General features: G+C 50.9%; 1 protein-coding gene across 1 annotated transcript; it reads left to right on the top strand.

Annotated features, from left to right (window-relative positions):
• Positions 1–232: 232 nt before the first annotated feature.
• LOC119113539 (transmembrane protease serine 9-like) lies at positions 233–27,784 on the top strand. Its single transcript, XM_037237839.1, has 7 exons — positions 233–977; positions 1,320–1,777; positions 13,092–13,697; positions 14,082–14,211; positions 26,585–26,754; positions 26,787–27,307; positions 27,778–27,784. Exons 1-7 carry the CDS (start codon positions 233–235, stop codon positions 27,782–27,784), a joined length of 2,637 nt encoding a protein of 878 aa, XP_037093734.1.
• Positions 27,785–27,800: the final 16 nt, after the last annotated feature.

Genomic DNA, 27,800 nt, shown 5'->3' on the forward strand with positions numbered 1-27,800 from the left:
GTAGTCCCTTAGTGTGCATATTTGATTCGCCCATCTTGCGTAAATGCTCCAGCAGCTGTCCGCAGAATTGTCTCGCTCCCCCCAAACAGCAAAGCTTTGAGCGCCTCTGCATGCCTCAGACGCTGGAATTTCCGGGCTGTAGCCCGCGGCGCACAGAGTTGCACCATGCGATCAGTTGGGTGGCGACAGGAGCGGCCGTCGGGCTGTGGAAGGCGTTTGTTCCGACCTACAAATGGGTGTCGGTGTGCGCGCGCAACTCGGGGCTGTGCTCCTGCTGACGCTGACGGCGTGGCTGGCGGACGCCGTTCCCACAGCTAACAGCAACCGGCCGGACATTCTGCCGACGGACTGCGGCCGCCGCCTTGTGCGGCCAGACGAAGCGCGCCGACCGTTCATAGTCGGGCCGGGCAACACCACCGCCTATTATGGTAAATATCCGTGGCAGGCGCGGCTGGTCATGTACGATGCCAATGTGAAGGGCTATGTACATCACTGCGGAGGCATCATTGTCTCGCAGGAACACGTGGTGACGGCCGCCCACTGCGTGATTGAGGTGGCCCCACGTCGGCTGCTGGTGCGTGTCGGAGACCTCCGATTTGACGACCGCGAGCTGTTCGAGCAGGAGTTTGCCGTCGCCAGCTACCACGTGCACAGCCGGTTCGGCACGGCTGCTGGCTTGCGGCACGACGTGGCCCTGCTGCGGCTACGTCGCCGCGTCGGACCCGGCATCGAGTTCGGCCGCTACGTGCAGCCGGCCTGCCTACCGGCAGCCGGCACCAAGTACGAGACGTTTCTGCCGTGCGAGGTGTCCGGCTGGGGCCGCATTGCGGACCTTGCGCCCATCTCGGAGGTGCTGCGCGGCGTCTCGGTGCCGCTGGTGTCGGACGCCTTCTGTGGCGCGCCCGAGGTGTACCAGGACCGCTTCCTGCCCGGCGCCATGTTCTGCTCGGGCCCGACGGGTGGCGGCGCCGACAGCTGCGAGGGCGACTCGGGCGGCCCGCTGGTGTGTGGCGACGCGGACAGCGGCCGCTTCGTGGCGTATGGCGTCGTGTCGTCTGGCGACCCGCTTGGCTGCGGCCGGCGTCCCGGCCTCTACACTAAGCTGTCGGCTTACACTGCCTGGCTGTTGCGCCGCCTAGAGCTGGACCAGGAGGAGGATGCGGCCCCGAGCACGACAGTGACCGCAGCTCCAGATGCCGCCGACCGGCCTCAGGGTGACCTGGGCCGGCCTTGTTCCACCCCGGACGGTGCGGCCGGCTTTTGCCTTCACTTACGGGACTGTCCCGACCTGCTGTCGTCGGGCGGCGAGGACCTGTCAGTGACGCTGTACCGGCCTCTCTGCGGCCTGGACGCGGCCACCACTCCGCTGTTCTGCTGCCCCGGACAGGAGCCGCGCGGCGCCGGCTGCGGAAAGACCAGCTTTTCGCCACCGGCGCAGCTGGGCGCCTCGTTCGTCAAGAACGCCGCCAACTTTCCCTGGATGGCGGCCATCTCCGAAAGACAAAAGGGCGGCAGAGGTATAGTGGTCTGCGGGGGCGCCGTGATCTCTGACCGATGGGTGTTGACGGGGGCGACCTGCGCTCGCGATGGCCGCCAGCTGAGTGTGCGCTTCGGTGACCTCGACTTGCAGGACACCTCTGACGACAATCCTAACGCTCCTCCGTTCGAGCTGGACATCATCAAAGTTGCGCGGCATCCCCAGTTTTCGCTGCCGGAAAAGAGAGCTCAGGACATTGCCTTGCTGAAGACTGTGTCAAAAATTTCGTTCTCCGGCACTGTGAGCCCTATTTGCCTACCAGATGCATCCCTTACGTCAATTGTGCCAGCGGGTGATGACCTCATCTTTGCGGGCTGGGGCGCGACAAGATATGCCGCAAGCACAGCGTTCATGTCTCTGAAATGGGCCAGGGTGAGGGTGGTGGATTTCGGAGATTGTAGAAGCAATTACACCAAGATCCCACCATTCATCCGGTATTTTGATGCAGGCTCGTTTTGTACGAAGTTTTTTGAACCGACATCGGTGTTCTTGTGTGCTATCAATCGCGGCGATCTGGGTTCTGTGTTAATGAAAGTTATCGGGGAGGGTGACATCGCGAGGTGGTACGCAGTGGGGTTGGTTGTTGCTGGAGCCGGTTGTGGCAGCGAAGAGTTTCCGGCTATCAACATCGCGCTTGGACCATCACTGAACTGGATCCAATCGGTCATCACGGCGCCATCATAGATGTTGCCTTTAGTTGCCTGTACTGTTCATCAGTGCAACCGCACAGCCACACCTCCGTGTTTTCAGCAGATTTCTAGCGCGGTGCGTCGTATGAACTGAGCGTTGTTAAGCCGGTTTTTATGTGAGCAGACGCCCAATACATGTAAGCAGTCAGCAGCACTATGTCAGCCGCCAACGATATATCGACCATAACGGACCCTCCTGGTGGGGCCCTAGCATATCCGCGACGGGCGATCAGGAGGCAAGAGCTAGACGACCGCCGCAATGCCGATGAGCAGAGCACAGACACACCACTGCCAGAGTACCTGACGGTTCAGAGTTACAAGCTGGACTCCGACGGGAAGCTGCTCTCATTGGAAGACGTTGCCGCTGGACTGGAACTTGAACCCGAAACATGAGAGAACATTTCACGAAAAAACTTTCATAGTGGTTAGGAAAGTCAGCAGTCCTCCTTCAAAAGTCCTCCGGTCCCCTTGTTCCCATCTCTACGCTCGATTGGTTGGGCCCATGGCCCATACGTCCTGCTCCTATTGCCCCTTTGCCGAGTCTTCCTAAATATGGAGGGCCAGCAAAAGTTACAGAAATATGGCAATGTCAGTATTAGGTACCACCTGTCTCTCCCCTACTTCGGTTAATGGGTTTGTCTTGGCACTAAGAGGCGCAAATTTACGAACAGCTGAAAAGCCAGGGTCATCATACGCTCCAGCTTACAAATTGACGGACACCCGACCTTTGTTTGGGATCAACTGCACCTGCGCGCAAGTTGTCGTTGTTGCGGACTAGAGACGGGATGAAGATGTCCCTTAGCAGCAGCATTGTAATTTTGCGCTGCAAACGTGCTGATCTGCACAGAAGTTCACCGCTGTTTGCAGTTGTCGAAGTGCGGAGTGAGGGATTGTTTGAGGCGAACTTCAGCAGAAACTAGCTGAAAATGTATAGTGATCTTGGGTGCTCTCGTAAAACGACTATTTCAGCATGCGAGACGCGCCTCGCTGAGTGCTTCCCGTACCTGTCAAGAACTTACTTGTTTTGTTTTTTTGTTTCGGCTACCTTATAAGATGAGGTGATGTTTTGGTGGGCGGACGGTCTCAAGATGAGTTTTATGATGGCCACGCGTGCGTTTCAGACATCCGTCTCGTATTACACGCATTTCATACGTCTTACATAAAAACCACGCAGGTATAAGTCGGGAAAACACGTGATGTGTCGCGTCGGATATCTCCAACTGATCACTTCGCGTGTACCCAAATGATCCCTATCCCCTAGAAAAGGAGCGTCGCAACCAGACTAAGATAGAAGCCATGCGTTGCAACGCATCGCGGTCATGTGGAATTACCGCCACGGGTGTATGAGTAGACGACGCTGAATGACACTGAATAAGACAAGAATGGTCCAGTGAGAAGCAGGCTAGAATCAAGTTTACAGACATTGGTAACCGTATTTAAAATTTTAACGTACTGTGGAACACTTATGGCATGTATGGGCATTGGTGTAATCACGATCCTAACACTGAGGGACTCAAAACCCGGTTCTGTCAACATGCGCTTGGGTGGGGGGTCAAATCGACCCCCCTTAAGGTTTTCCATAACGGTTTCCGAACGGCGCGGCGAAACCGCGGCAACATTTGCAGAGCTACGGAAAATTGAACAGCGGATCGTTTGGACTACATATTAGGATTTATAATGTAAGGTTGCTGACCTATGGCAGGTCAAAGTCAGGTCATGGTTTCAGCGCAGGCAATTCCAAAGGAATCCTTCAATCTGATACAACAACGGAGTGTTAGAGGAAGCCATACATCTCTGAGATGCTTTCTTAGGCAAAACAACATTGGAATGAGCAAATTAGATAGACCTAAGGTCTGGCATCAAGGTCACACCAAGGTTAAAACCCACCTGTTTTCATTATTTAGGGCTTGCTGCATGGGATAGTTTGTAGTGCTCATTTCGACTTTATTGATAGCAGGAACCGCATCATGCATCTTCCATGGGCTTTTTAGATGTCAGAACAGGTCATTGACCTAAAATGACACAGGCCAATATTTAGTTTTAGGAACATACTGCCTAGCGTAATCTTTGCCGTTTAGTCAAATGCCAAACTCAAAATGATCTTGTATGATTTTGGTCACCTTGATCTTCAAAAGGTCAATCAAGGTCAATGAGCTTAAATGAGCATGCGACCTACTGCTTAGCAACGGTTATCTAGGTTCTGGGTGCACTTCGGAGACCGACCTGTAACTTGACCTTGTTTGACCTTATTTGAGCAGGTCATGACCTAGGAACTTGAAAATTTGACCTAACTGAGTTAACGTTCAGACCAACACACCCGAGCACCCAATACACCCAAGACCGAGCAAAAATATATTTGCCGAGTCGTTCATGTCTAGCGTCGTGAGCACGATTTCCAGATAAAGCGACGGACGTCAATTGGCTCTCAATCCATGTTATGTGAGGTACGATGACGTAATCAAACAATGACGTATTGAGGACCATACTTACGCAACAGAAAAATTGCCAACATTTTCACCGGCGGTGGTGCGGCGCTCGCGTGCCGTTCGGTCAACTTGGCGCGGGAGCTTGGAACGGCAGACGGACACCGTATTTGTGCAAGGCAACCGGCTTCGGCTGTAGACAGCACCAAGGTTCAACTGATTCGGAGAACTCTCGCTAGATGGCAGGTGGCGGCCACGCTGACTCGGGGGCCGAGGCCGGCCGCCGAGCGATGGAAGACTCCGAATCAGGTGTTCCAGGCGCTTTAGCTGGCTGGTGCGCACGAAAGGCTTGTATCAATCCGGCCCACACCCTATGTAAGCCGTGGATCTCGGCCACTCGAGGCATTCCGCAACGTGGTTTCTCGGGGTAGGTTCCTGTGGGACGGGCCAAAGAGGGTGGGACTCTGTAGTCTTTATGGGGGTGGGGGGGAGGAGATTTCATGTGTTTGTTAATGACTGCACGCAGATATCTGACCTGTTCGAAATGTGCGGCTGATCGATCCTCTGTGAAGGTGTCGTATTTGAGCAACACACTTTTAACGATACAATAGCAGAAAAAGAACATTAGCAAACAAACTCTTGCTATTGTTTCGGTAAAGGCATGTCACCGAAATATCAACCCATCTATGTCTTCATTCCTGTGGTTTTGCTTCGAGGAGTAAAACTATTACTACTGCCTTATCTATGCAGACAGATAATTGTTCTGTCTACAGAAGTCTTTTCCACTTAAAACTACACCAATAGTAACAAATATACCGAGGTGAAATTGTTTTATCATATCTGATGCTTGCTTCAAAATCCTCAAATGTGAAACATTTCCTTTAAACGGTGCACTTGGTGGAACTACAAATTGCACAGTGGGTTCAATGCCCTAGACCTTTAGGCGGAGACCAGCTTCGGCGAAACCTGACAGTTGAGAGTGTGCCATTCGTCATGCTGGTTGGGGATCTATCCCGGAACACACGCATTGTAGTGTTATCTATGCAAATTCATCTTATGTGACCAATACTTACGGGATGTTGGGCACATACATTTGTGAAACGAGCCTGATCCTTTTTGAGCGGTGCTTACGAACACTTTATAAACACGCACTTTATGCATACGTATTTTGGTCTGCGATTTTTTCTCCCAAAGTCGCACCGCCCGCCGCCGACGATGTGACGTCACATTCGCGACCTGCGTTCGTCGCTCGCCAGCCGCTGGCCGCGATAGGTTTGCTCTTGCATGATGGGGCCTTGCAGTACTGCACCACCCGACACTGGCCGCACAGTTTGTTTTTCAACGTCTCTGCTGCGCCTGCGACCCGTCCTCGGGCTTGACAAGCGTGCACAGGACCTCGGCGGCGCCAGGCGGCTGGACGGCCACGGCGGTCTGGGCCAGCCGTCGGACCGGCCGCCGCCGGCCGTCCGCCAGCACTGATCAGGGGCGCGGCAACGATGTCTCAGGGAGCGGGAGGGGGGGGGGGGGGGGAGCAAAAAACTGCCTGGGAAGCCCGTCTCGCCCATATTTTCCAAATGTTGGCGGCACTATTTTCAGATATGGTGGTGTTTAGGTGCTTTGTGTTGTTCAAATACGTATTACCGAAGAAAGTCGGTGTGCTATATGTCAGATGCTATCGCTATTAACGCTGAGCCTATTACTCCTCAAAGGTAATGTTCTTCCATTAATTGTATGATACTATTTTGATATCAATATTACAATTTCATTCAATTATCTATTTACCCCGATAGAGGAAATCAGACCTTGTAAACGTTTCGAAACCTCACGGGTCCCGGCATCGTCACGGATGAATAGTTCCAGCTGTCTTTCTCGTCTGGTGCGTCAGAATGTACGTACACAATATTTTAGCCTGTTAGCTCCCAGTCATCGTCAGACCTTATCGAGTCCTGAACAGAGCTGGATGATGGTTGGCTTTTAGCCATGTTCGAGGTCTCTCTGTAGTATTGCTAGGATTAGAGCTGCGGTCTTCCGATTGTGGGCACATCGCCGTACCAGCTAAGCTATTCGGGTTGAGCATTTGCTTGTCCTTGCTGTAATTACTATTGAGTTTGTTTTCTTGTGTTTATCGCTGTTTTCTGTAAGTGCTCTTTCAGTTTTCGAATGATTTGAAGCGCGCGCATGCTCTGCAATCATTCGCAGCGCTTCGGGTAATTTGGAAAATAAGACGGGCTTTTCCCCAAGCGTCAAGAGCCGGTCTTGTGGCCCAATGCCCAGATTGTCCTCGCTCAGAAAACATGACCGCGGACGGCGACGAGATAACTGGTCGCAACGGCCAGCCAGGTACTGACACGCCAGAGGCGGACGATAGCTGAAACAAGTGCTCCATCCGTGATACTGTTACCTCGTCTGCATACTTCCGTAACGTGTGTGCTATAGCGTCCATGTGCCCAGAGCTTTGCCGTGCTCTTTCACTAGTACAAAGCCTAACAGAACCCACATTCGCCTGAATATTGAAGCTAATCGTGATCTAACAGGCCTCGAATACTTGACACAATATCTACGAAACAGCCCGCGCAGTAACTCTGCGTTATTACAGCAGTGGCCACGTGTTGTTTTCATGTCAGACACTATGATTCCCCACCTCCGCAGTGCCTGTTTGGGTCTCAATGGCACACACTGCAATGCCTGTTTGGGTCTAAATCACAGATACTGCAGCGCCTTTTTGGGTCTCAATGATCGATAATGACCACTGAAAGGTAACAAAATAAATGGTATATCATTGCATTGTTATCTTTTACTCTTCCAGTTAATCGCAGGTTTCAGTGACCATGTTCATCTTTTCGGCCCACGAGCTCCTTACTGAATGCTCACGAATGGTTTGTCATGGTACAAAGTTAATCTTTAATCGGAGATATGACCGGTTTACCGTAAACATTTCAATGACATATTTCCATGTGCAGATCCAGAAGGGGGGAGAAGGGCGCAGGGGGACATCCTCGCTCTCGGACTTACCTGGACTGAAAGGAAAAATGAGGGTCTCGTATAACCTTTGGTTTCCTTTTCATATTTCATTTTCAACTAGTCGATTTTGAGCTGTAGCGGGTCTCAGGTCATAGTTGAAAACGGTCTCCTTCGATTCTCGCAGGCGTGTGCACATATAGATTTTGACCTCAGCACAAAGAGCAAAATAACTAACACCGGCAAGACCCAGTACGGGACTGAGAGCTGGTCAAAGATGAGAACATGTATCTGAACATGAGTTCGAACCTGTTGCTAACCTGACGAGTGTATGTCGAATGGTCTCTTCTCGGCAGATTTCTGTTTCGTACCGTGGGTGATTGATAGGAGCAGACACCTATACATCGGGGTGCGCTGTCTGTACATCTCTTCCACGTGGTGCGCTTGCTGAGCATGGTAATGAAGAATAGTAAGCTTAAACATACACAAAATAGTGCAGTGACTACTCGCGCCGGCAATGAGTCAGTTTGACCAGTACCCTCAAAGCAATCAACTTTTACTGAGCCGCGGGGACTTGGAACTCACTGCAGCAGACGACATTTGCATGAGGGAAATGCTAGTATGCAATAACAGTTGAAGGCTGAATAGTGTTTTGTGGGCAGAAATCCGGCCTTATTTCCATTTTTCTGAAAATTTTCCTGAAGTTGGCTCAGTGTTGTACAGGGAAAGCATAACCTTAATCACGCCTAGATTGCGGGGAATGGGGGGGGGGCGGGGAGGGGGGGGGGAGGGGGAGGGCGGGGAGGGGGGGGGGGGCGTCACTCCGCCGTCCAACATTTTGTGCGGGGTAAACGCTCCCCCCTCCTACATCTCCTCTCCGCCTGTTTCCGCGCTTATGGCTCCGATACCACCTTGGCAAGGTTCTCGCTGCCTTCCTGCATGTCACTGAGCATCTGCATGCATTGCGCCAATGCGCATCTGTATAACAGACTGGTACGACCCGTTTGCACCCCGCTTGTCTGCGTCTGTGACTCCATCCACCGGTGCTGGGTGAGTTGGACGGGCCGAGATGCCCGCCGCCTGCAGCGCTGGTTTGCAGCCGCACACCGCGTACCGCACACGGCACACCGACACCCCGCTACCGACCGTGCCCGGCTCTGCGCGCCGGGCCAGCCCTCTCCAGCTAGCCGCCGTGTTTACTGGGCAGTGAAGTTTAGCTTTACCCTTCTACATCAAACAAAGAGCAAGGCGAAGTAAACAGTATGTACGAAAATACGCCCGATCCGTACCAGATCACCGGAATAGAGTGGTAGCGCGTGGGCGCGCGACCGCACACCCTGCCAGCCATCATGGGTCCCTCGCGGGGTCAAATTGTGATGATCATTGCAGCCTATGACGTAGCGTCTCAACGAGTTACGGTTCACTTTGGGATTCACTGTATCTGGTGTTTACAGAGGTAAACAACGCTTACCCCCGTTTCCCACAAATCGCAAATGGTCTGATTTGCCTCCTTAACCGTCGCTCTGACACACGGTTTTTCATGCCGCGGAGTAACAGAGTGGGAATGCGAGCCCCACCACCCCCAGGCGTTTCTAAACTGATGAAGATAGAGCTTAGCAAAAAGCACCAATGGATTAGTCTCAACGAGGTGTCCAATTGATACTAACTTGCATGTTGTTAGGTAATACAAAAAAAAACAGTTGCCCCTATTATGGCAGATCAACTGTCGAATTTGCCGGAAAATCGCTTTTTTTTTACTTTACATCATACCTACGACGGCATCCCTGTGGGGACACAAAATTTGAGCAGGTGTTTTCATTGTTAACTGCTGAGTAAAATCGCTATATAATTTTATTGTTTTGATCATATATATATATATATATATATATATATATATACATATACATATGATACCTGACTTTGCCAATGTGAGAGTGCCGGCAGGCAGTGCATCCCGCGGCATCATTAGTTGCCGCCCGCCGCCCGCAACGGCCGTAGATCGCCGTGCAGTGTTCCTCAAACTACTACTGTTCCGAAATAAGAAAAGCTAGACACACGTTTCTGGTGTCGAAATACGCCTAATGGATGCCCATAAACTATCGGAAATTTGGACGTGATTGCAAAACACTTTAAAGGGGTATCTTCGACGTACCTCCGCGGACATGGTTATCCCCTATCACGGCGAGTGTTATGATTTGTAGCCTAAAGAAGTGAGCCGGATCTGAAACGTACAGCTTGTTGATGGTTGTGTGGCAAGCGGCGTATTTATCCGCCGCGGGCCACGTGCTATGTTTTTAGTGCAGTTGGGTTATTCGTACGACGTGTGTGTTTTTGCGATCCCGGGGACAGGGTTGAATAGGTTAGTTTCAAATGCGGCGCGCGGCGCATCAATCCGCCGCGGGCCACCTGCTGTTTTTCGATGTGCGAGTACGGTTTTTGTTTACTACGTTTGGCCCGAGTGCTCATTCCGGACATGCTCCCCAGTACGATCAATAGGGGGCCTGCCCCTTAAAAACACCGACCTCGTAGAAGTAGGATACGTTCAGCCAGTGCAGAGCATTCTCAAATAGTACACGGGAACGTTCAGACAGTGGGTGGCACGGTGTGGGAGCCTTATCGGCCGGGTGCGTCGGGGGCTGGTTACTCGACGCCTTCACCTCGGCAAAATGTAAGCCCGGCGAAGGAATCGACCCTTTGGCGATTCTGAGAACCCTGGCCCCTTTTTCTCCTTTTAGATTATTAAGAATATGTTTTCCGTAGGTTTCTTTGAGATTACGTGCTCGCGCACAAATTCTGATCAGCTATTCGTATGATTTTTGCGCTTACATCGTATCGCAACAATTGGTATATTTAATACATGACTCTGTGGCTAAGGTGTGTTGTTATATGACGTGGCGAACCCTGCCTGGCGTTTTTCTACGCGCTTCAATGGACAGTCTGGAGGAAAATAGCAGATCGACGGTGTGCGGCCTGCATTTTGTGCCATGAGAGTGCACGTGACACGGTCAGACCAACATTTACACATCAAATCAAAGATACCCGTAAACTTCGTACAGCGTGGGGCGACTGTGAATTTTCCTCGAGTATAATGAAAGGATTTTTGTCACCGCGAACTAAATGCGTCACATACGCTTTTGCATTATGACTCCTCGCGAGGAGCGGTGGAGAAAGTTCTACGTAGTACGTAGGCAATTGTTTAGCCGTGGATTGAAAGGCCGGTATACGGTATACGGTATACGGAAAGGCATACGGTACACAACGTCATTGTGCGAGTGCGTAACTTCAAAACCATGCAGGAACTCCATCCAAAATGAGTCAGCCACGGTGCTTGTTGCTTTTATGCAAGCCGGGCTTTGGAAATCTGGTGATTACCGTTTGGTGTCTGAGAAATCCGTCGGGTGAGCATGACAATATTGCTAAAAAAAAAATGACAAGCCAGCACTCCGAGTTACGCGGACGGCAAAAATCAGGCTGAAGGAAACGAAGACGATGGTATAGTATTGGAAATTTTCCGCGTGACATAAATGGTGACCACTGTGGGGATGTCCCCTGAGAGCGAACCGTGAAAAATCAAGAAACCTAACGACGATATTTTATAATTGAAAACTCCCCGCGTAACAGCTACATTCAAGAAAATTCTACCTGCTGTCACGTTTTGGGGAATTCAACCGCATTTCTTTCCTTTCAGCAAATAAACCTATGGTTGTCAAAATGATGCATTTAAAGTAGAATGATAATACCGAAAATAGAAATATTTTCAAGGATTTCATATGGCTTACTTGCTTGCATAAAACTCCCATGCTATGGCTTTCTTTTCATGGGGCGCCGTCTCAGTCTACTTAGTGGAAATTGCCTTCAAGCAATCAAACAACCTACAAATTATAGCAAATATGTCAGCCAGATCTCAAGCCTGAAGACATCCCGAATCTTGTGCCGAATGGGGCAGGACTTACCCCCAATTTACCTAACATGTTTTAACATATAATTCATCACAAAACCTGGGCACATGGAAGACGTCCCCAAAATTATCCAAAACTTGAACGCAAAGCACTCCTGAATCAGGCTCCCTGAACTTTGCATTCATGAGGTGAGTTTCCCTCTAAATATGAATAGCCCATCTCACTATGAAATTCTGCTCTGTTGCAGCCCTAGCAAAATGTTTGGAGGTCATGTCACTTTGCAGCGTCTATTGCAACAAAAAATAAATGAAGCTAACAACGATTCTACCCCCATCCTAAACACTGAGGATGAAATTCTACTATGAGGTGTGACTTGCAGTGAACTGGACGCATTCATCTAAAAGCAAATACTCATAATCCGGCCTTTCAGTTTGATGGCTCATTCAAAGCCGTCCACTACACACACTAACGTAGGCTCCAAGTAAACAAGGAAAAGCGCGCCACTCTTACAATAAGGAAATTATTCACAAACACTGTTATGACGTCATTAGTGTTGATATCACAACTACTATATTGCACCGTTTTTTGCTGACAACGAATATATTAAACATTTCTTGTAACTTTCAGCTCCACGGTTGCATTACGTCATGTTGAATTTGCGTGTTCAGTTAGCGACCAGTCTTTTCGCTGAGGAGACAACGCAGTAAGGAAAGGAACGTATTTATAATGAACTAAGATAGCCCTTCAAGAACTTGGAAGACGGTGTAGTCACCCACCATCTCCCAAGATAATCACCCACTAATAGTAATATCTGTGCCATAACCTGTCTCACACAAGGCAGGGATGAAAAATATCTAGGCCACTACAACATTTTTTCTGTTTCGATGTTGTAATGTGCACAATTTCGTCGCAATAGACTTTTCATGAAATAATATGCTAAACAGAACATTGAACGCTTGCAGCGTGTTTGCCTTTTTCATGAAGGGCAGGCGTTGATATGAGTCTCCGCGCTCGTGGGCGAGTAGATGCTTTTTGACGTCCTGATGGATGGCTACCTGGAATGGAATTCCCCTTGTTGATCTACCATGAGCCTCGGTTTTTCCAACCGTGTAATTTCCAATGCTATAGAGACGGCTCACACCATGCGCAGCACACGGATAATTCGTAAACTGGTTACGTTTGGGCTAGTAGTCCCTTAGTGTGCATATTTGATTCGCCCATCTTGCGTAAATGCTCCAGCAGCTGTCCGCAGAATTGTCTCGCTCCCCCCAAATAGCAAAGCTTTGAGCGCCTCTGCATGCCTCAGACGCTGGAATTTCCGGGCTGTAGCCCGCGGCGCACAGAGTTGCACCATGCGATCAGTTGGGTGGCGACAGGAGCGGCCGTCGGGCTGTGGAAGGCGTTTGTTCCGACCTACAAATGGGTGTCGGTGTGCGCGCGCAGCTCGGGGCTGTGCTCCTGCTGACGCTGACGGCGTGGCTGGCGGACGCCGTTCCCACAGCTAACAGCAACCGGCCGGACATTCTGCCGACGGACTGCGGCCGCCGCCTTGTGCGGCCAGACGAAGCGCGCCGACCGTTCATAGTCGGGGCCGGGCAACACCACCGCCTATTATGGTAAATATCCGTGGCAGGCGCGGCTGGTCATGTACGATGCCAATGTGAAGGGCTATGTACATCACTGCGGAGGCATCATTGTCTCGCAGGAACACGTGGTGACGGCCGCCCACTGCGTGATTGAGGTGGCCCCACGTCGGCTGCTGGTGCGTGTCGGAGACCTCCGATTTGACGACCGCGAGCTGTTCGAGCAGGAGTTCGCCGTCGCCAGCTACCACGTGCACAGCCGGTTCGGCACGGCTGCTGGCTTGCGGCACGACGTGGCCCTGCTGCGGCTACGTCGCCGCGTCGGACCCGGCATCGAGTTCGGCCGCTACGTGCAGCCGGCCTGCCTACCGGCAGCCGGCACCAAGTACGAGACGTTTCTGCCGTGCGAGGTGTCCGGCTGGGGCCGCATTGCGGACCTTGCGCCCATCTCGGAGGTGCTGCGCGGCGTCTCGGTGCCGCTGGTGTCGGACGCCTTCTGTGGTGCGCCCGAGGTGTACCAGGACCGCTTCCTGCCCGGCGCCATGTTCTGCTCGGGCCCGACGGGTGGCGGTGCCGACAGCTGCGAGGGCGACTCGGGCGGCCCGCTGGTGTGTGGCGACGCGGACAGCGGCCGCTTCGTGGCGTATGGCGTCGTGTCGTCTGGCGACCCGCTTGGCTGCGGCCGGCGTCCCGGCCTCTACACTAAGCTGTCGGCTTACACTGCCTGGCTGTTGCGCCGCCTACAGCTGGACCAGGAGGAGGATGCGGCCCCGAGCACGACAGTGACCGCAGCTCCAGATGCCGCCGACCGGCCTCAGGGTGACCTGGGCCGGCCTTGTTCCACCCCGGACGGTGCGGCCGGCTTTTGCCTTCACTTACGGGACTGTCCCGACCTGCTGTCGTCGGGCGGCGAGGACCTGTCAGTGACGCTGTACCGGCCTCTCTGCGGCCTGGACGCGGCCACCACTCCGCTGTTCTGCTGCCCCGGACAGGAGCCGCGCGGCGCCGGCTGCGGAAAGACCAGCTTTTCGCCACCGGCGCAGCTGGGCGCCTCGTTCGTCAAGAACGCCGCCAACTTTCCCTGGATGGCGGCCATCTCCGAAAGACAAAAGGGCGGCAGAGGTATAGTGGTCTGCGGGGGCGCCGTGATCTCTGACCGATGGGTGTTGACGGGGGCGACCTGCGCTCGCGATGGCCGCCAGCTGAGTGTGCGCTTCGGTGACCTCGACTTGCAGGACACCTCTGACGACAATCCTAACGCTCCTCCGTTCGAGCTGGACATCATCAAAGTTGCGCGGCATCCCCAGTTTTCGCCGCCGGAAAAGAGAGCTCAGGACATTGCCTTGCTGAAGACTGTGTCAAAAATTTCGTTCTCCAGCACTGTGAGCCCTATTTGCCTACCAGATGCATCCCTTACGTCAATTGTGCCAGCGGGTGATGACCTCATCTTTGCGGGCTGGGGCGCGACAAGATTTGCCGCAAGCACAGCGTTCTTGTCCCTGAAATGGGCCAGGGTGAGGGTGGTGGATTTCGGAGATTGTAGAAGCAATTACACCAAGATCCCACCATTCATCCGGTATTTTGATGCAGGCTCGTTTTGTACGAAGTTTTTTGAACCAACATCGGTGTTCTGGTGTGCTATCAATCAGGGCGATCTGGGTTCTGTGTTAATGAAAGTTATCGGGGAGGGTGACATCGCGAGGTGGTACGCAGTGGGGTTGGCTGTTGCTGGAAAGGGCTGTGGCGACGAAGAGTTTCCGGATATCAACATCGCGCTTGGACCATCACTGGACTGGATCCAATCGGTCATCACGGCGCCATCATAGATGTTGCCTTTAGTTGCCTGTACTGTTCATCAGTGCAACCGCACAGCCACACCTCCGTGTTTTCAGCAGATTTCTAGCGCGGTGCGTCGTATGAACTGAGCGTTGTTAAGCCGGTTTTTATGTGAGCAGACGCCCAATACATGTCAGCAGTCAGCAGCACTATGTCAGCCGCCAACGATATATCGACCATAACGGACCCTCCTGGTGGGGCTCTAGCATATCCGCGACCGGCAATCAGGAGGCAGGAGCTAGACGCCCGCCGCAATGCCGATGAGCAGAGCACAGACACACCACTGCCAGAGTACCTGACGGTTCAGCGTTACAAGCTGGACTCCGACAGGAAGCCGCTGTCATTGAAAGGCGCTGCCGCTGGACTGGAACCCGCTCCATTGTCAAAAAACGTTCTCCAAGACATGCTCCCGAAAGCTCTGAATATTTTCTGATGACTCCAGTGAACTCCACTGATGCAGCCGGTAGCAGTGTAGAATATCATAAATCCTTGCAACCTGCGAGAACATAACACAAAAACCCCTTTCAGAGTGGTTGGGAAAGTCCGCAGCATTCTCCGGTCCCCTTGTCCCCATCTCTACGCTCGATTGGTTGGGCCCATACGTCCTGCTCCTATTGCCCCTTTACCGAGTCTTCATAGAAGTGCGGTGCCAGCAAAAGTTACAGCAACATGACAATGTTAGTAATAGGAACCACTTGTCCCTCTCCTACCCCGGTTAATGGGGTTGTCTTGGCACTAAGAGGCGCAACTCTACGAACAGCTGAAAAGCCAGGGCCATCATACGCTCCAGCTTACAACTTGACGGACACCCGACCTTTGTTTGAGATCAACTGCACTTGCGCGCAAACTGTCGTTGCGCACTAGAGACGGTATGAAGATGTCCCTTAGCAGCAGCCTTGTAATTTTGCGCTGCTGCACGTGCTGATCTGCAAAGAAGTTCACCGCTGTTTGCAGTTGTCGAAGCGCGGAGTGAGGGATTGTTTGAGGCGAACTTCAGCAGAAACTAGCTGAAAATGTATGGTGATCTTGGGTGCTCTCGTAAAACGACTATTTCAGCATGCGAGACGCGCCTCGCTGAGTGCTTCCCGTACCTGTCAAGAACTTACTTGTTTTGTTTTTTGTTTCGGCTACCTTATAAGATGAGGTGATATTTTGGTGGGCGGACGGTCTCAAGATGAGTTTTATGATGGCCACGCGTGCGTTTCAGACATCCGTCTCGTATTACACGCATTTCATACGTCTTACATAAAAACCACACAGGTGTAAGTCTGGAAAACACGTGATGTGTCGCGTCTGGATATCTCCAACTGATCACTTCGCGTGTGCCCAAATGATCCCCATCCCCTCGAAAAGGAGCGTCACAACCAGACTAAGATAGAAGCCATGCGTTGCAACGCATCGCGGTCATGTGGAATTACCGCCACGGGTGCATGAGTAGACGACGCTGAATGACACTGCACCAAGCGCTATCTACAATGGCGGAATTGAAGGGAGGTATCCACATTTCTGTGGGGTTTGAACTGAACAAGCGATCTGGAAGATCACTCTGTGCAGTACACAAAGTAATGTCTTAAAATACGGAATAGGTATCTCTTCCACGACAGAGTACAAATAATACCTAATCAAAAGCGCGCTGGGTATAAAAAAAACCTCATTATTCGCACGATCAAAGTGAAGAGCATATATTTTCCAAAACAGTTCAGGCCAGACTATCTACGTGACGCACTGACATCAACAACGGGCCAATAGGAGATCAAGATTCTTCTCTGGCCTCTGATGTCTTCTACCTTGAAAGTCCCTTTGGATGAATGCAGGATTCAGAATCTCACTGGGGGGAGGGGTGAGATTCAAATCACTGGGAAAGGGGGAAAAGGCCAATGGGCATTCGCGATCCCGTCACTGTCCCTGTTCAGCAAATGTTCCTCTGGCCGACTCTGGGTCACTGTCGACGCCGGACCCCCTGTTTGGCGTTGTGGGCCCCTCTCAGACGCCCTCATTGTTTCAGGGACACCGATCAATACAAATCGCGGGTTCCGCCTTGCTGGTACTTGAAAAATGGACCATCAGGGTTAAGAACGATACGGAGCCAACTGTTCGGTGTTGGTGGTGTTGTGCGTCCTGTCCACCGCCTCACTGCTTCCCGATCGAGGCCGTAAAACCGTATGTATTCCGGTAGATATAAAAACGGCATTACCTGCAAAAATGTGTTGCAAAGCGACCAAAGTAGAGGAGTGTTGTTAGTGTGCTCGTAGGCAAGCACTGCTGTAAAAAGACAGTGGCAAACATAATGAATTCTTACATACACAGACGTGGCACGCGTGAAGAAGAAGGCGATGTAGAAATATAAGCAAAACGGAATAAGACAAGAATGGTCCAGTGAGAAGCAGGCTAGAATCAAGTTTACAGACATTGGTAACCGTATTTAAAATTTTAACGTACTGTGGAACACTTATGGCATGTATGGGCATTGGTGTAATCACGATCCTAACACTGAGGGACTCAAAACCCGGTTCTGTCAACATGCGCTTGGGTGGGGGGTCAAATCGACCCCCCTTAAGGTTTTCCATAACGGTTTCCGAACGGCGCGGCGTAACCGCGGCAACATTTGCAGAGCTACGGAAAATTGAACAGCGGATCGCTTGGACTACATATTAGGATTTATAATGTAAGGTTGCTGACCTATGGCAGGTCAAAGTCAGGTCATGGTTTCAGCGCAGGCAGTTTCTAAGGAATCCTTCAATCTGATACAACAACGGATCGTTAGAAGAAGCCATACATATCTGATATGCTTTCTTAGGCAACACAACAGTGGAATGAGCAAATTAAATAGACCTCAGGTCAGATATCAAGGTCACACCAAGGTCAAAAACCAACCGGTTTTGATACTCTAGAGCTTGCTGTGAGGTAGTTTCTGGTGCTCATTTCGACTTTATTTATAGAGAGAACCGCATTATGCATCTTCCATGGGCTTTTTAGAGGCCAGAATAGGTCATTGGCCCAAAATGACACAGGTCAATATTTTGTTTTAGAAGCATACTGCCTAGTGTAATCTTTGTCGCTTAGTCAAATGCAAAACTCAAAACAATCTTTTATGATTTTGGTCACCTTGATCTTCAAAAAGTCAATCAAGGTCACTGAGCTTAAATGAGCATGTGACCTACTGCCTAGTAACGGTTCTCTAGGTTCTGTGGGCACTTCGGAGATCGACCTGTAACTTGACCTTGGTTGACCTTATTTGAACAAAAGGTCATGACCTAGGAACATGAAAATTTGACCTAAGTGATTCACGTACAGATCAACACACCCAAGCACCCAACACACCGAAGACCGATCAAAAATGTATTTGCCGAGTCGTTCACGTCTGGCGTCGTGAGCACGATTTCCAGATAAAGCGACGGACGTCAATTGGCTCTCAATCTATGTTATGTGAGGTACGATGACGTAATCAAACAATGACGTATTGAGGACAATGCTCACGCAACAGAGAAATAACTAACATTTTCACCGGCGGTGGTGCGGCGCTCGCGCGCCGTCAGTCAACATGGCGCAGGCGCTTGGAACGGCAGACGGATACCGTATTTGTGCATGGCACCGGCTTCGGCTATAAACGGCACCAAGGTTCAGCTGATTGGGAGAACTCTCGCTAGATGGCAGGCGGCGACCGCGCTGGCTCGGGGGCCGAGGCCGGCCGCCGAGCGATGGAAGACTCGGAATCAGGTGTTTCAGGTGCTTTAGGTGGGTTGTGCGCACGAGCAATGGAAAGGCTTGTATCAGTCCGGCGCACACCCTTTGTAAGTCGTCGATCCCGGCCACTCGAGGCGTTCCGCACCGTGGCTACCCTGGGTAGGGCACGCTTTTATCGAAACAATATAGCAGAAAAAGAACACTAGCAAACAAACTCCTGCTATTGTTTCGGTAAAGGCATGTTACCGAAATATAAACCCATCTATGTCTTCATTCCTGTGGTTTTGCTTCGAGGAGGAAAGGTATTACTACTGCCTTATCTATGCAGACAGATAATTGTTCTGTCTACAGAGGTCTTTTCCACTTAAAACTACACCAATAGTAAAAAATATACAGAGGTGAAATTTTTTTATCATATTTGATGCTTGCTTCAAAATCCTCAAATGTGAAACATGTCCTTTAAACGGCGCACTGGGTGGAACTACAAATTGCACAGTGGGTTCAATGCCCTAGACCTTTAGGCGGAGACCAGCTTTCGGCGAAACCTGAGAGTTGAGAGTGTGCCATTCGTCATGCTGGTTGGGGATCTATCCTGGAACGCACGCATTGTAGTGTTATCTATGCAAATTCATCCTAATATGACCAATACTTACGGGCCGTTGGGCACATACCTAAGCGAAACGAGCCTGATACTTTTTGAGCGCTGCTTACGAACACTTAATAATTGCGCACTTTATGCATACGTATTTTGTCTGCGATCTGTTCTCCCAAAGTCGCACCGCCCGCCGCCGACGATGTGACGTCACATTCGCGACCTGCGTTCGTCGCTCGGCAGCCGCTGGCCGCGATAGGTTTGCTCTTGCATGATGGGGCCTTGCAGTATTGCACCACCCGACACTGGCCGCACGGTTTGTTTTTCAACGTCTCTGCTGCGCCTGCGACTCGTCCTCTGGCTTGACAAGCGTGCACAGGACCTCGGCGGCGCCAGGCGGCTGGACGGCCACGGCGGTCTGGGCCAGCCGTCGGACCGGCCGCCGCCGGCCGTCCGCCAGCATTGATCAGGGGCGCGGCAACGATGTCTCAGGGAGCGGGAGGGGGGGGGGGGAGCAAAAAACTGCCTGGGAAGCCCGTCTCGCCCATATTTTCCAAATGTTGGCGGCACTATTTTCAGATATGGTGGTGTTTAGGTGCTTTGTGTTGTTCAAATACGTATTACCGAAGAAAGTCGGTGTGCTATATGTCAGATGCTATCGCTTTTAACGCTGAGCCTATTACTCCTCAAAGGTAATGTTCTTCCATTAATTGTATGATACTATTTTGATATCAATATTACAATTTCATTCAATTATCTATTTACCCCGATAGAGGAAATCAGACCTTGTAAACGTTTCGAAACCTCACGGGTCCCGGCATCGTCACGGATGAATAGTTCCAGCTGTCTTTCTCGTCTGGTGCGTCAGAATGTACGTACACAATATTTTAGCCTGTTAGCTCCCAGTCATCGTCAGACCTTATCGAGTCCTGAACAGAGCTGGATGATGGTTGGCTTTTAGCCATGTTCGAGGTCTCTCTGTAGTATTGCTAGGATTAGAGCTGCGGTCTTCCGATTGTGGGCACATCGCCGTACCAGCTAAGCTATTCGGGTTGAGCATTTGCTTGTCCTTGCTGTTATTACTATTGAGTTTGTTTTCTTGTGTTTATCGCTGTTTTCTGTAAGTGCTCTTTCAGTTTTCGAATGATTTGAAGCGCGCGCATGCTCTGCAATCATTCGCAGCGCTTCGGGTAATTTGGAAAATAAGACGGGCTTTTCCCCAAGCGTCAAGAGCCGGTCTTGTGGCCCAATGCCCAGATTGTCCTCGCTCAGAAAACATGACCGCGGACGGCGACGAGATAACTGGTCGCAACGGCCAGCCAGGTACTGACACGCCAGAGGCGGACGATAGCTGAAACAAGTGCTCCATCCGTGATACTGTTACCTCGTCTGCATACTTCCGTAACGTGTGTGCTATAGCGTCCATGTGCCCAGAGCTTTGCCGTGCTCTTTCACTAGTACAAAGCCTAACAGAACCCACATTCGCCTGAATATTGAAGCTAATCGTGATCTAACAGGCCTCGAATACTTGACACAATATCTACGAAACAGCCCGCGCAGTAACTCTGCGTTATTACAGCAGTGGCCACGTGTTGTTTTCATGTCAGACACTATGATTCCCCACCTCCGTAGTGCCTGTTTGGGTCTCAATGGCACACACTGCAATGCCTGTTTGGGTCTAAATCACAGATACTGCAGCGCCTTTTTGGGTCTCAATGATCGATAATGACCACTGAAAGGTAACAAAATAAATGGTATATCACTGCATTGTTATCTTTTACTCTTCCAGTTAATCGCAGGTTTCAGTGACCATGTTCATCTTTTCGGCCCACGAGCTCCTTACTGAATGCTCACGAATGGTTTGTCATGGTACAAAGTTAATCTTTAATCGGAGATATGACCGGTTTACCGTAAACATTTCAATGACATATTTCCATGTGCAGATCCAGAAGGGGGGAGAAGGGCGCAGGGGGACATCCTCGCTCTCGGACTTACCTGGACTGAAAGGAAAAATGAGGGTCTCGTATAACCTTTGGTTTCCTTTTCATTTTTCATTTTCAACTAGTCGATTTTGAGCTGTAGCGGGTCTCAGGTCATAGTTGAAAACGGTCTCCTTCGATTCTCGCAGGCGTGTGCACATATAGATATTGACCTCAGCACAAAGAGCAAAATAACTAACACCGGCAAGACCCAGTACGGGACTGAGAGCTGGTCAAAGATGAGAACATGTATCTGAACATGAGTTCGAACCTGTTGCTAACCTGACGAGTGTATGTCGAATGGTCTCTTCTCGGCAGATTTCTGTTTCGTACCGTGGGTGATTGATAGGAGCAGACACCTATACATCGGGGTGCGCTCTCTGTACATCTCTTCCACGTGGTGCGCTTGCTGAGCATGGTAATGAAGAATAGTAAGCTTAAACATACACAAAATAGTGCAGTGACTACTCGCGCCGGCAATGAGTCAGTTTGACCAGTACCCTCAAAGCAATCAACTTTTACTGAGCCGCAGGGACTTGGAACTCACTGCAGCAGACGACATTTGCATGAGGGAAATGCTAGTATGCAATAACAGTTGAAGGCTGAATAGTGTTTTGTGGGCAGAAATCCGGCCTTATTTCCATTTTTCTGAAAATTTTCCTGAAGTTGGCTCAGTGTTGTACAGGGAAAGCATAACCTTAATCACGCCTAGATTGCGGGGAATGGGGGGGGGGGGGGGCGGGGAGGGGGGGGGGAGGGGGAGGGCGGGGGAGGGGGGGGGGGGGGGCGTCACTCCGCCGTCCAACATTTTGTGCGGGGTAAACGCTCCCCCCTCCTACATCTCCTCTCCGCCTGTTTCCGCGCTTATGGCTCCGATACCACCTTGGCAAGGTTCTCGCTGCCTTCCTGCATGTCACTGAGCATCTGCATGCATTGCGCCAATGCGCATCTGTATAACAGACTGGTACGACCCGTTTGCACCCCGCTTGTCTGCGTCTGTGACTCCATCCACCGGTGCTGGGTGAGTTGGACGGGCCGAGATGCCCGCCGCCTGCAGCGCTGGTTTGCAGCCGCACACCGCGTACCGCACACCGCACACCGACACCCCGCTACCGACCGTGCCCGGCTCTGCGCGCCGGGCCAGCCCTCTCCAGCTAGCCGCCGTGTTTACTGGGCAGTGAAGTTTAGCTTTACCCTTCTACATCAAACAAAGAGCAAGGCGAAGTAAACAGTATGTACGAAAATACGCCCGATCCGTACCAGATCACCGGAATAGAGTGGTAGCGCGTGGGCGCGCGACCGCACACCCTGCCAGCCATCATGGGTCCCTCGCGGGGTCAAATTGTGATGATCATTGCAGCCTATGACGTAGCGTCTCAACGAGTTACGGTTCCCTTTGGGATTCACTGTATCTGGTGTTTACAGAGGTAAACAACGCTTACCCCCGTTTCCCACAAATCGCAAATGGTCTGATTTGCCTCCTTAACCGTCGCTCTGACCCACGGTTTTTCATGCCGCGGAGTAACAGAGTGGGAATGCGAGCCCCACCACCCCCAGGCGTTTCTAAACTGATGAAGATAGAGCTTAGCAAAAAGCACCAATGGATTAGTCTCAACGAGGTGTCCAATTGATACTAACTTGCATGTTGTTAGGTAATACAAAAAAAAAACAGTTGCCCCTATTATGGCAGATCAACTGTCGAATTTGCCGGAAAATCGCTTTTTTTTACTTTACATCATACCTACGACGGCATCCCTGTGGGGACACAAAATTTGAGCAGGTGTTTTCATTGTTAACTGCTGAGTAAAATCGCTATATAATTTTATTGTTTTGATCATATATATATATATATATATATATATATATATATATATATATATATATATATATATATATATATACATATACATATGATACCTGACTTTGCCAATGTAAGAGTGCCGGCAGGCAGTGCATCCCGCGGCATCATTAGTTGCCGCCCGCCGCCCGCAACGGCCGTAGATCGCCGTGCACTGTTCCTCAAACTACTACTGTTCCGAAATAAGAAAAGCTAGACACACGTTTCTGGTGTCGAAATACGCCTAATGGATGCCCATAAACTATCGGAAATTTGGACGTGATTGCAAAACACTTTAAAGGGGTATCCTCGACGTACCTCCGCGGACATGGTTATCCCCTATCACGGCGAGTGTTATGATTTGAGGCCTAAAGAAGTGAGCCGGATCTGAAACGTACAGCTTGTTGATGGTTGTGTGGCAAGCGGCGTATTTATCCGCCGCGGGCCACGTGCTATGTTTTTAGTGCAGTTGGGTTATTCGTAAGACGTGTGTGTTTTTGCGATCCCGGAGACAGGGTTGAATAGGTTAGTTTCAAATGTGGCGCGCGGCGCATCAATCCGCCGCGGGCCACATGCTGTTTTTCAATGTGCGAGTACGGTTTTTGTTTACTACGTTTGGCCCGAGTGCTCATTCCGGACATGCTCCCCAGTACGATCAATAGGGGGCCTGCCCTTTAAAAACACCGACCTCGTAGAAGTAGGATACGTTCAGCCAGTGCAGAGCATTCTCAAGCAGTACACGGGAACGTTCAGACAGTGGGTGGCACGGTGTGGGAGCCTTATCGGCCGGGTGCGTCGGGGGCTGGTTACTCGACGCCTTCACCTCGGCAAAATGTAAGCCCGGCGAAGGAATCGACCCTTCGGCGATTCTGAGAACCCTGGCCCCTTTTTCTCCTTTTAGATTATTAAGAATATGTTTTCCGTAGGTTTCTTTGAGATTACGTGCTCGCGCACAAATTCTGATCAGTTATTCGTATGATTTTCGCGCTTACATCGTATCGCAACAATTGGTATATTTAATACATAACTCTGTGGCTAAGGTGTGTTGTTATATGACGTGGCGAACCCTGCCTGGCGTTTTTCTACGCGCTTCAGTGACAGTCTGGAGGAAAATAGCAGATCGACGGTGTGCGGCCTGCATTTTGTGCCGTGAGAGTGCACGTGACGTGGTCAGACCAACATTCACACATCAAATCAAAGATACCCATAAACTTCGTACAGCGCGGGGCGACTGTGAATTTTCCTCGAGTATAATGAAAGGATTTTTGTCACCGCGAACTAAATGCGTCACATATGCTTTTGCGTTATGACTCCTCGCGAGGAGCGATGGAGAAAGTTCTACGTAGTACGTAGGCAATTGTTTAGCCGTGGATTGAAAGGTCGGTATACGGTATACGGTGTACGGAAAGGCATACGGTACACAACGTCATTGTGCGAGTGCGTAACTTCAAAACCATGCAGGAACTCCATCCAAAATGAGTCAGCCACGGTGCTTGTTGCTTTTATGTAAGCCGGGCTTTGGAAATCTGGTGATTACCGTTTGGTGTCTGAGAAATCCGTCGGGTGAGCATGACAATATTGCTAAAAAAAAATGACAAGCCAGCACTCCGAGTTACGCGGACGGCAAAAATCAGGCTGAAGGAAACGAAGACGATGGTATAGTATTGGAAATTTTCCGCGTGACATAAATGGTGACCACTGTGGGGATGTCCCCTGAGAGTGAACCGTGAAAAATCAAGAAACCTAACGACGATATTTTATAATTGAAAATTCCCCGCGTAACAGCTACATTCAAGAAAATTCTACCTGCTGTCACGTTTTGGGGAATTCAACCGCATTTCTTTCCTTTCAGCAAATAAACCTATGGTTGTCAAAATGATGCATTTAAAGTAGAATGATAATACCGAAAATAGAAATATTTTCAAGGATTTCATATGGCTTACTTGCTTACATAAAACTCCCATGCTATGGCTTTCTTTTCATGGGACGCCGTCTCAGTCTACTTAGTGGAAATTGCCTTCAAGCAATCAAACAACCTACAAATTATAGCAAATACGTCAGCCAGATCTCAAGCCTGAAGACATCCCGAATCTTGTGCCGAATGGGGCAGGACTTACCCCCAATTTACCTAACATGTTTTAACATATAATTCATCACAAAACCTGGGCACATGGAAGACGTCCCCAAAATTATCCAAAACTTGAACACAAAACACTCCTGAATCAGGCTCCCTGAACTTTGCATTCATGAGGTGAGTTTCCCTCTAAATATGAATAGCCCATCTCACTATGAAATTCTGCTCTGTTGCAGCCCTAACAAAATGTTTGGAGGTCATGTCACTTTGCAGCGTCTATTGCAACAAAAAAATAAATGAAGCTAACAACGATTCTACCCCCATCCTGAATACTGAGGATGAAATTCTACTATGAGGTGTGACTTGCAGTGAACTGGACGCATTCATCTAAAAGCAAATACTCATAATCCGGCCTTTCAGTTTGATTGCTCATTCACAGCCGTCCACTACACACACTAACGTAGGCTCCAGGTAAACAAGGAAAAGCGCGCCACTCTTACAATAAGGAAATTATTCACAAACACTGTTATGACGTCAGTAGCGTTGATATCACAACTACTATATTGAACCGTTTTTTGCTGACAACGAATATATTAAACATTTCTTTATAACTTTCAGCTCCACGGTTACATTACGTCATGTTGAATTTGCGTGTTCAGTTAGCGACCAGTTTTTACGCTGAGGAGACAACGCAGTAAGAAACGGAGCGTATTGATAAGTGAACTAAGATAGCCCTTCAAGAAGTTGGAAGACGGTGTAGTCACCCACCACCTCCCAAGATAATCACCCACAAATAGTAGTATCTGTGCCATAACCTGTCTCACACAAGGCAGGGATGAAAAATATCTAGGCCACTACAACATTTTTTCTGTTTCGATGTTGTAATGTGCACAATTTCGTCGCAATAGACTTTTCATGAAAGAATATGCTAAACAGAACTTTGAACGCTTGCAGCGTGTTTGCCTTTTTCATGAAGGGCAGGCGTTGATATGAGTCTCCGCGCTCGTGGGTGAGTAGATGCTTTTTGACGTCCTGATGGATGTCTACCTGGAATGAAATTCCCCTTGTTGATCTACCATGAGCCTCGGTTTTTCCAACCGTGTAATTTCCAATGCTATAGAGACGGCTCACACCATGCGCAGCACACGGATAATTCGTAAACTGGTTACGTTTGGGCTAGTAGTCCCTTAGTGTGCATATTTGATTCGCCCATCTTGCGTAAATGCTCCAGCAGCTGTCCGCAGAATTGTCTCGCTCCCCCCAAACAGCAAAGCTTTGGGCGCCTCTGCATGCCTCAGACACTGGAATTTCCAGGCTGTAGCCCGCGGCGCACAGAGTTGCACCATCCGATCAGTTGGGTGACGGCAGGAGCGGCCGTCGGGCTGTGGAAGGCGTTTGTTCCAACCTACAAATGGTTGTCGGTGTGCGCGCGCAGCTCGGGGCTGTGCTCCTGCCGACGCTGACGGCGTGGCTGGCGGACGCGGTTCCCACAGCCAACAGCAACCGGCCGGACATTCTGCCGACGGACTGCGGCCGCCGCACCGTGCGGCCGGACGAGGCGCTCCGACCGTTCATAGTCGGGCCGGGCAACACCACCGCGTATTGTGGTCAATACCCGTGCCAGGCGCGGCTGGTCATGTACGATGCTAATGTGAAGGGCTACGTATATCACTGCGGGGCATCATTTTCCCGCAGGAACACGTGGTGACGGCCGCCCACTGCGTGGTTGAGGTGGCCCCACGTCGGCTGCTGGTGCGTGTCGGAGACCTCCGATTTGACGACCGCGAGCTGTTCGAGCAGGAGTTTGCCGTCGCCAGCTACCACGTGCACAGCCGGTTCGGCACGGCTGCTGGCTTGCGGCACGACGTGGCCCTGCTGCGGCTACGTCGCCGCGTCGGACCCGGCATCGAGTTCGGCCGCTACGTGCAGCCGGCCTGCCTACCGGCAGCCGGCACCGAGTACGAGACGTTTCTGCCGTGCGAGGTGTCCCGCTGGGGCCGCATTGCGGACCTCGCGCCCATCTCGAAGGTGCTGCGCGGCGTCTCGGTGCCGCTGATGTCGGACGACTTCTGTGGTGCGTCCGAGGTGTACCAGGACCGCTTCCTACCCGGCGCCATGTTCTGCTCGGGTCCGACGGGTGGTGGCGCCGACAGCTGCGAGGGCGACTCAGGCGGTCCGCTGGTGTGTGGCGACACGGACAGCGGCCGCTTCGTGGCGTATGGCGTCGTGTCGTCTGGCGACCCGCTTGGCTGCGGCCGGCGTCCCGGCCTTTACACCAAGCTGTCGGCCCACGATTTCGGGGATCGTAGAAGCAATTACGCTAAGATCGGGCTGGTCGCCAAATATGTTGGTGCAGGCCTTTTGTTTTGTTTTGTACACTGTTTTGTACAAAGTTTATTGAACCAACGCCGGAGGTCTCGTGTGCTACCAATAGAGGCGATGAGGGTTCTGTGTTAATAGAAGCTGTCAGGGAAGGCGGCATTGCAAGGTGGTACGCAGTGGGCCTGATTTTTGGTGGAATTGCTTGTGTCAGCGAAGAGATTCCGGATATAAACATCGCGCTTGGACCATCACTGCACTGGGTTCAATCGGTCATCACGGCGTCATCATAGATGTTACCTTTAGTTGCCTGTGCTGTTTATCAGTGCAACTGCACGGCCACACCTCCGTTTTTTTTTCTCAACAGATTTTGAGTGCGGTGCGTCGTAT

This window comes from Pollicipes pollicipes, unplaced genomic scaffold (assembly GCF_011947565.3).
Source record: "Pollicipes pollicipes isolate AB1234 unplaced genomic scaffold, Ppol_2.1 Scaffold_7262;HRSCAF=8765_pilon_pilon_pilon, whole genome shotgun sequence".
NCBI lineage: Eukaryota > Metazoa > Arthropoda > Thecostraca > Pollicipedomorpha > Pollicipedidae > Pollicipes > Pollicipes pollicipes.

Coding starts and splice junctions, on each gene's coding strand:
- LOC119113539 (XM_037237839.1), top strand. CDS start 233: ATGGGTGTCGGTGTGCGCGCGCAACTCGGGGCTGTGCTCCTGCTGACG. Junction 14,212..26,584: donor AAGACAAAAGGGCGGCAGAG/GTATAGTGGTCT, acceptor CGGTTCCCACAG/CCAACAGCAACCGGCCGGAC. Junction 26,755..26,786: donor ATGCTAATGTGAAGGGCTAC/GTATATCACTGC, acceptor ATTTTCCCGCAG/GAACACGTGGTGACGGCCGC.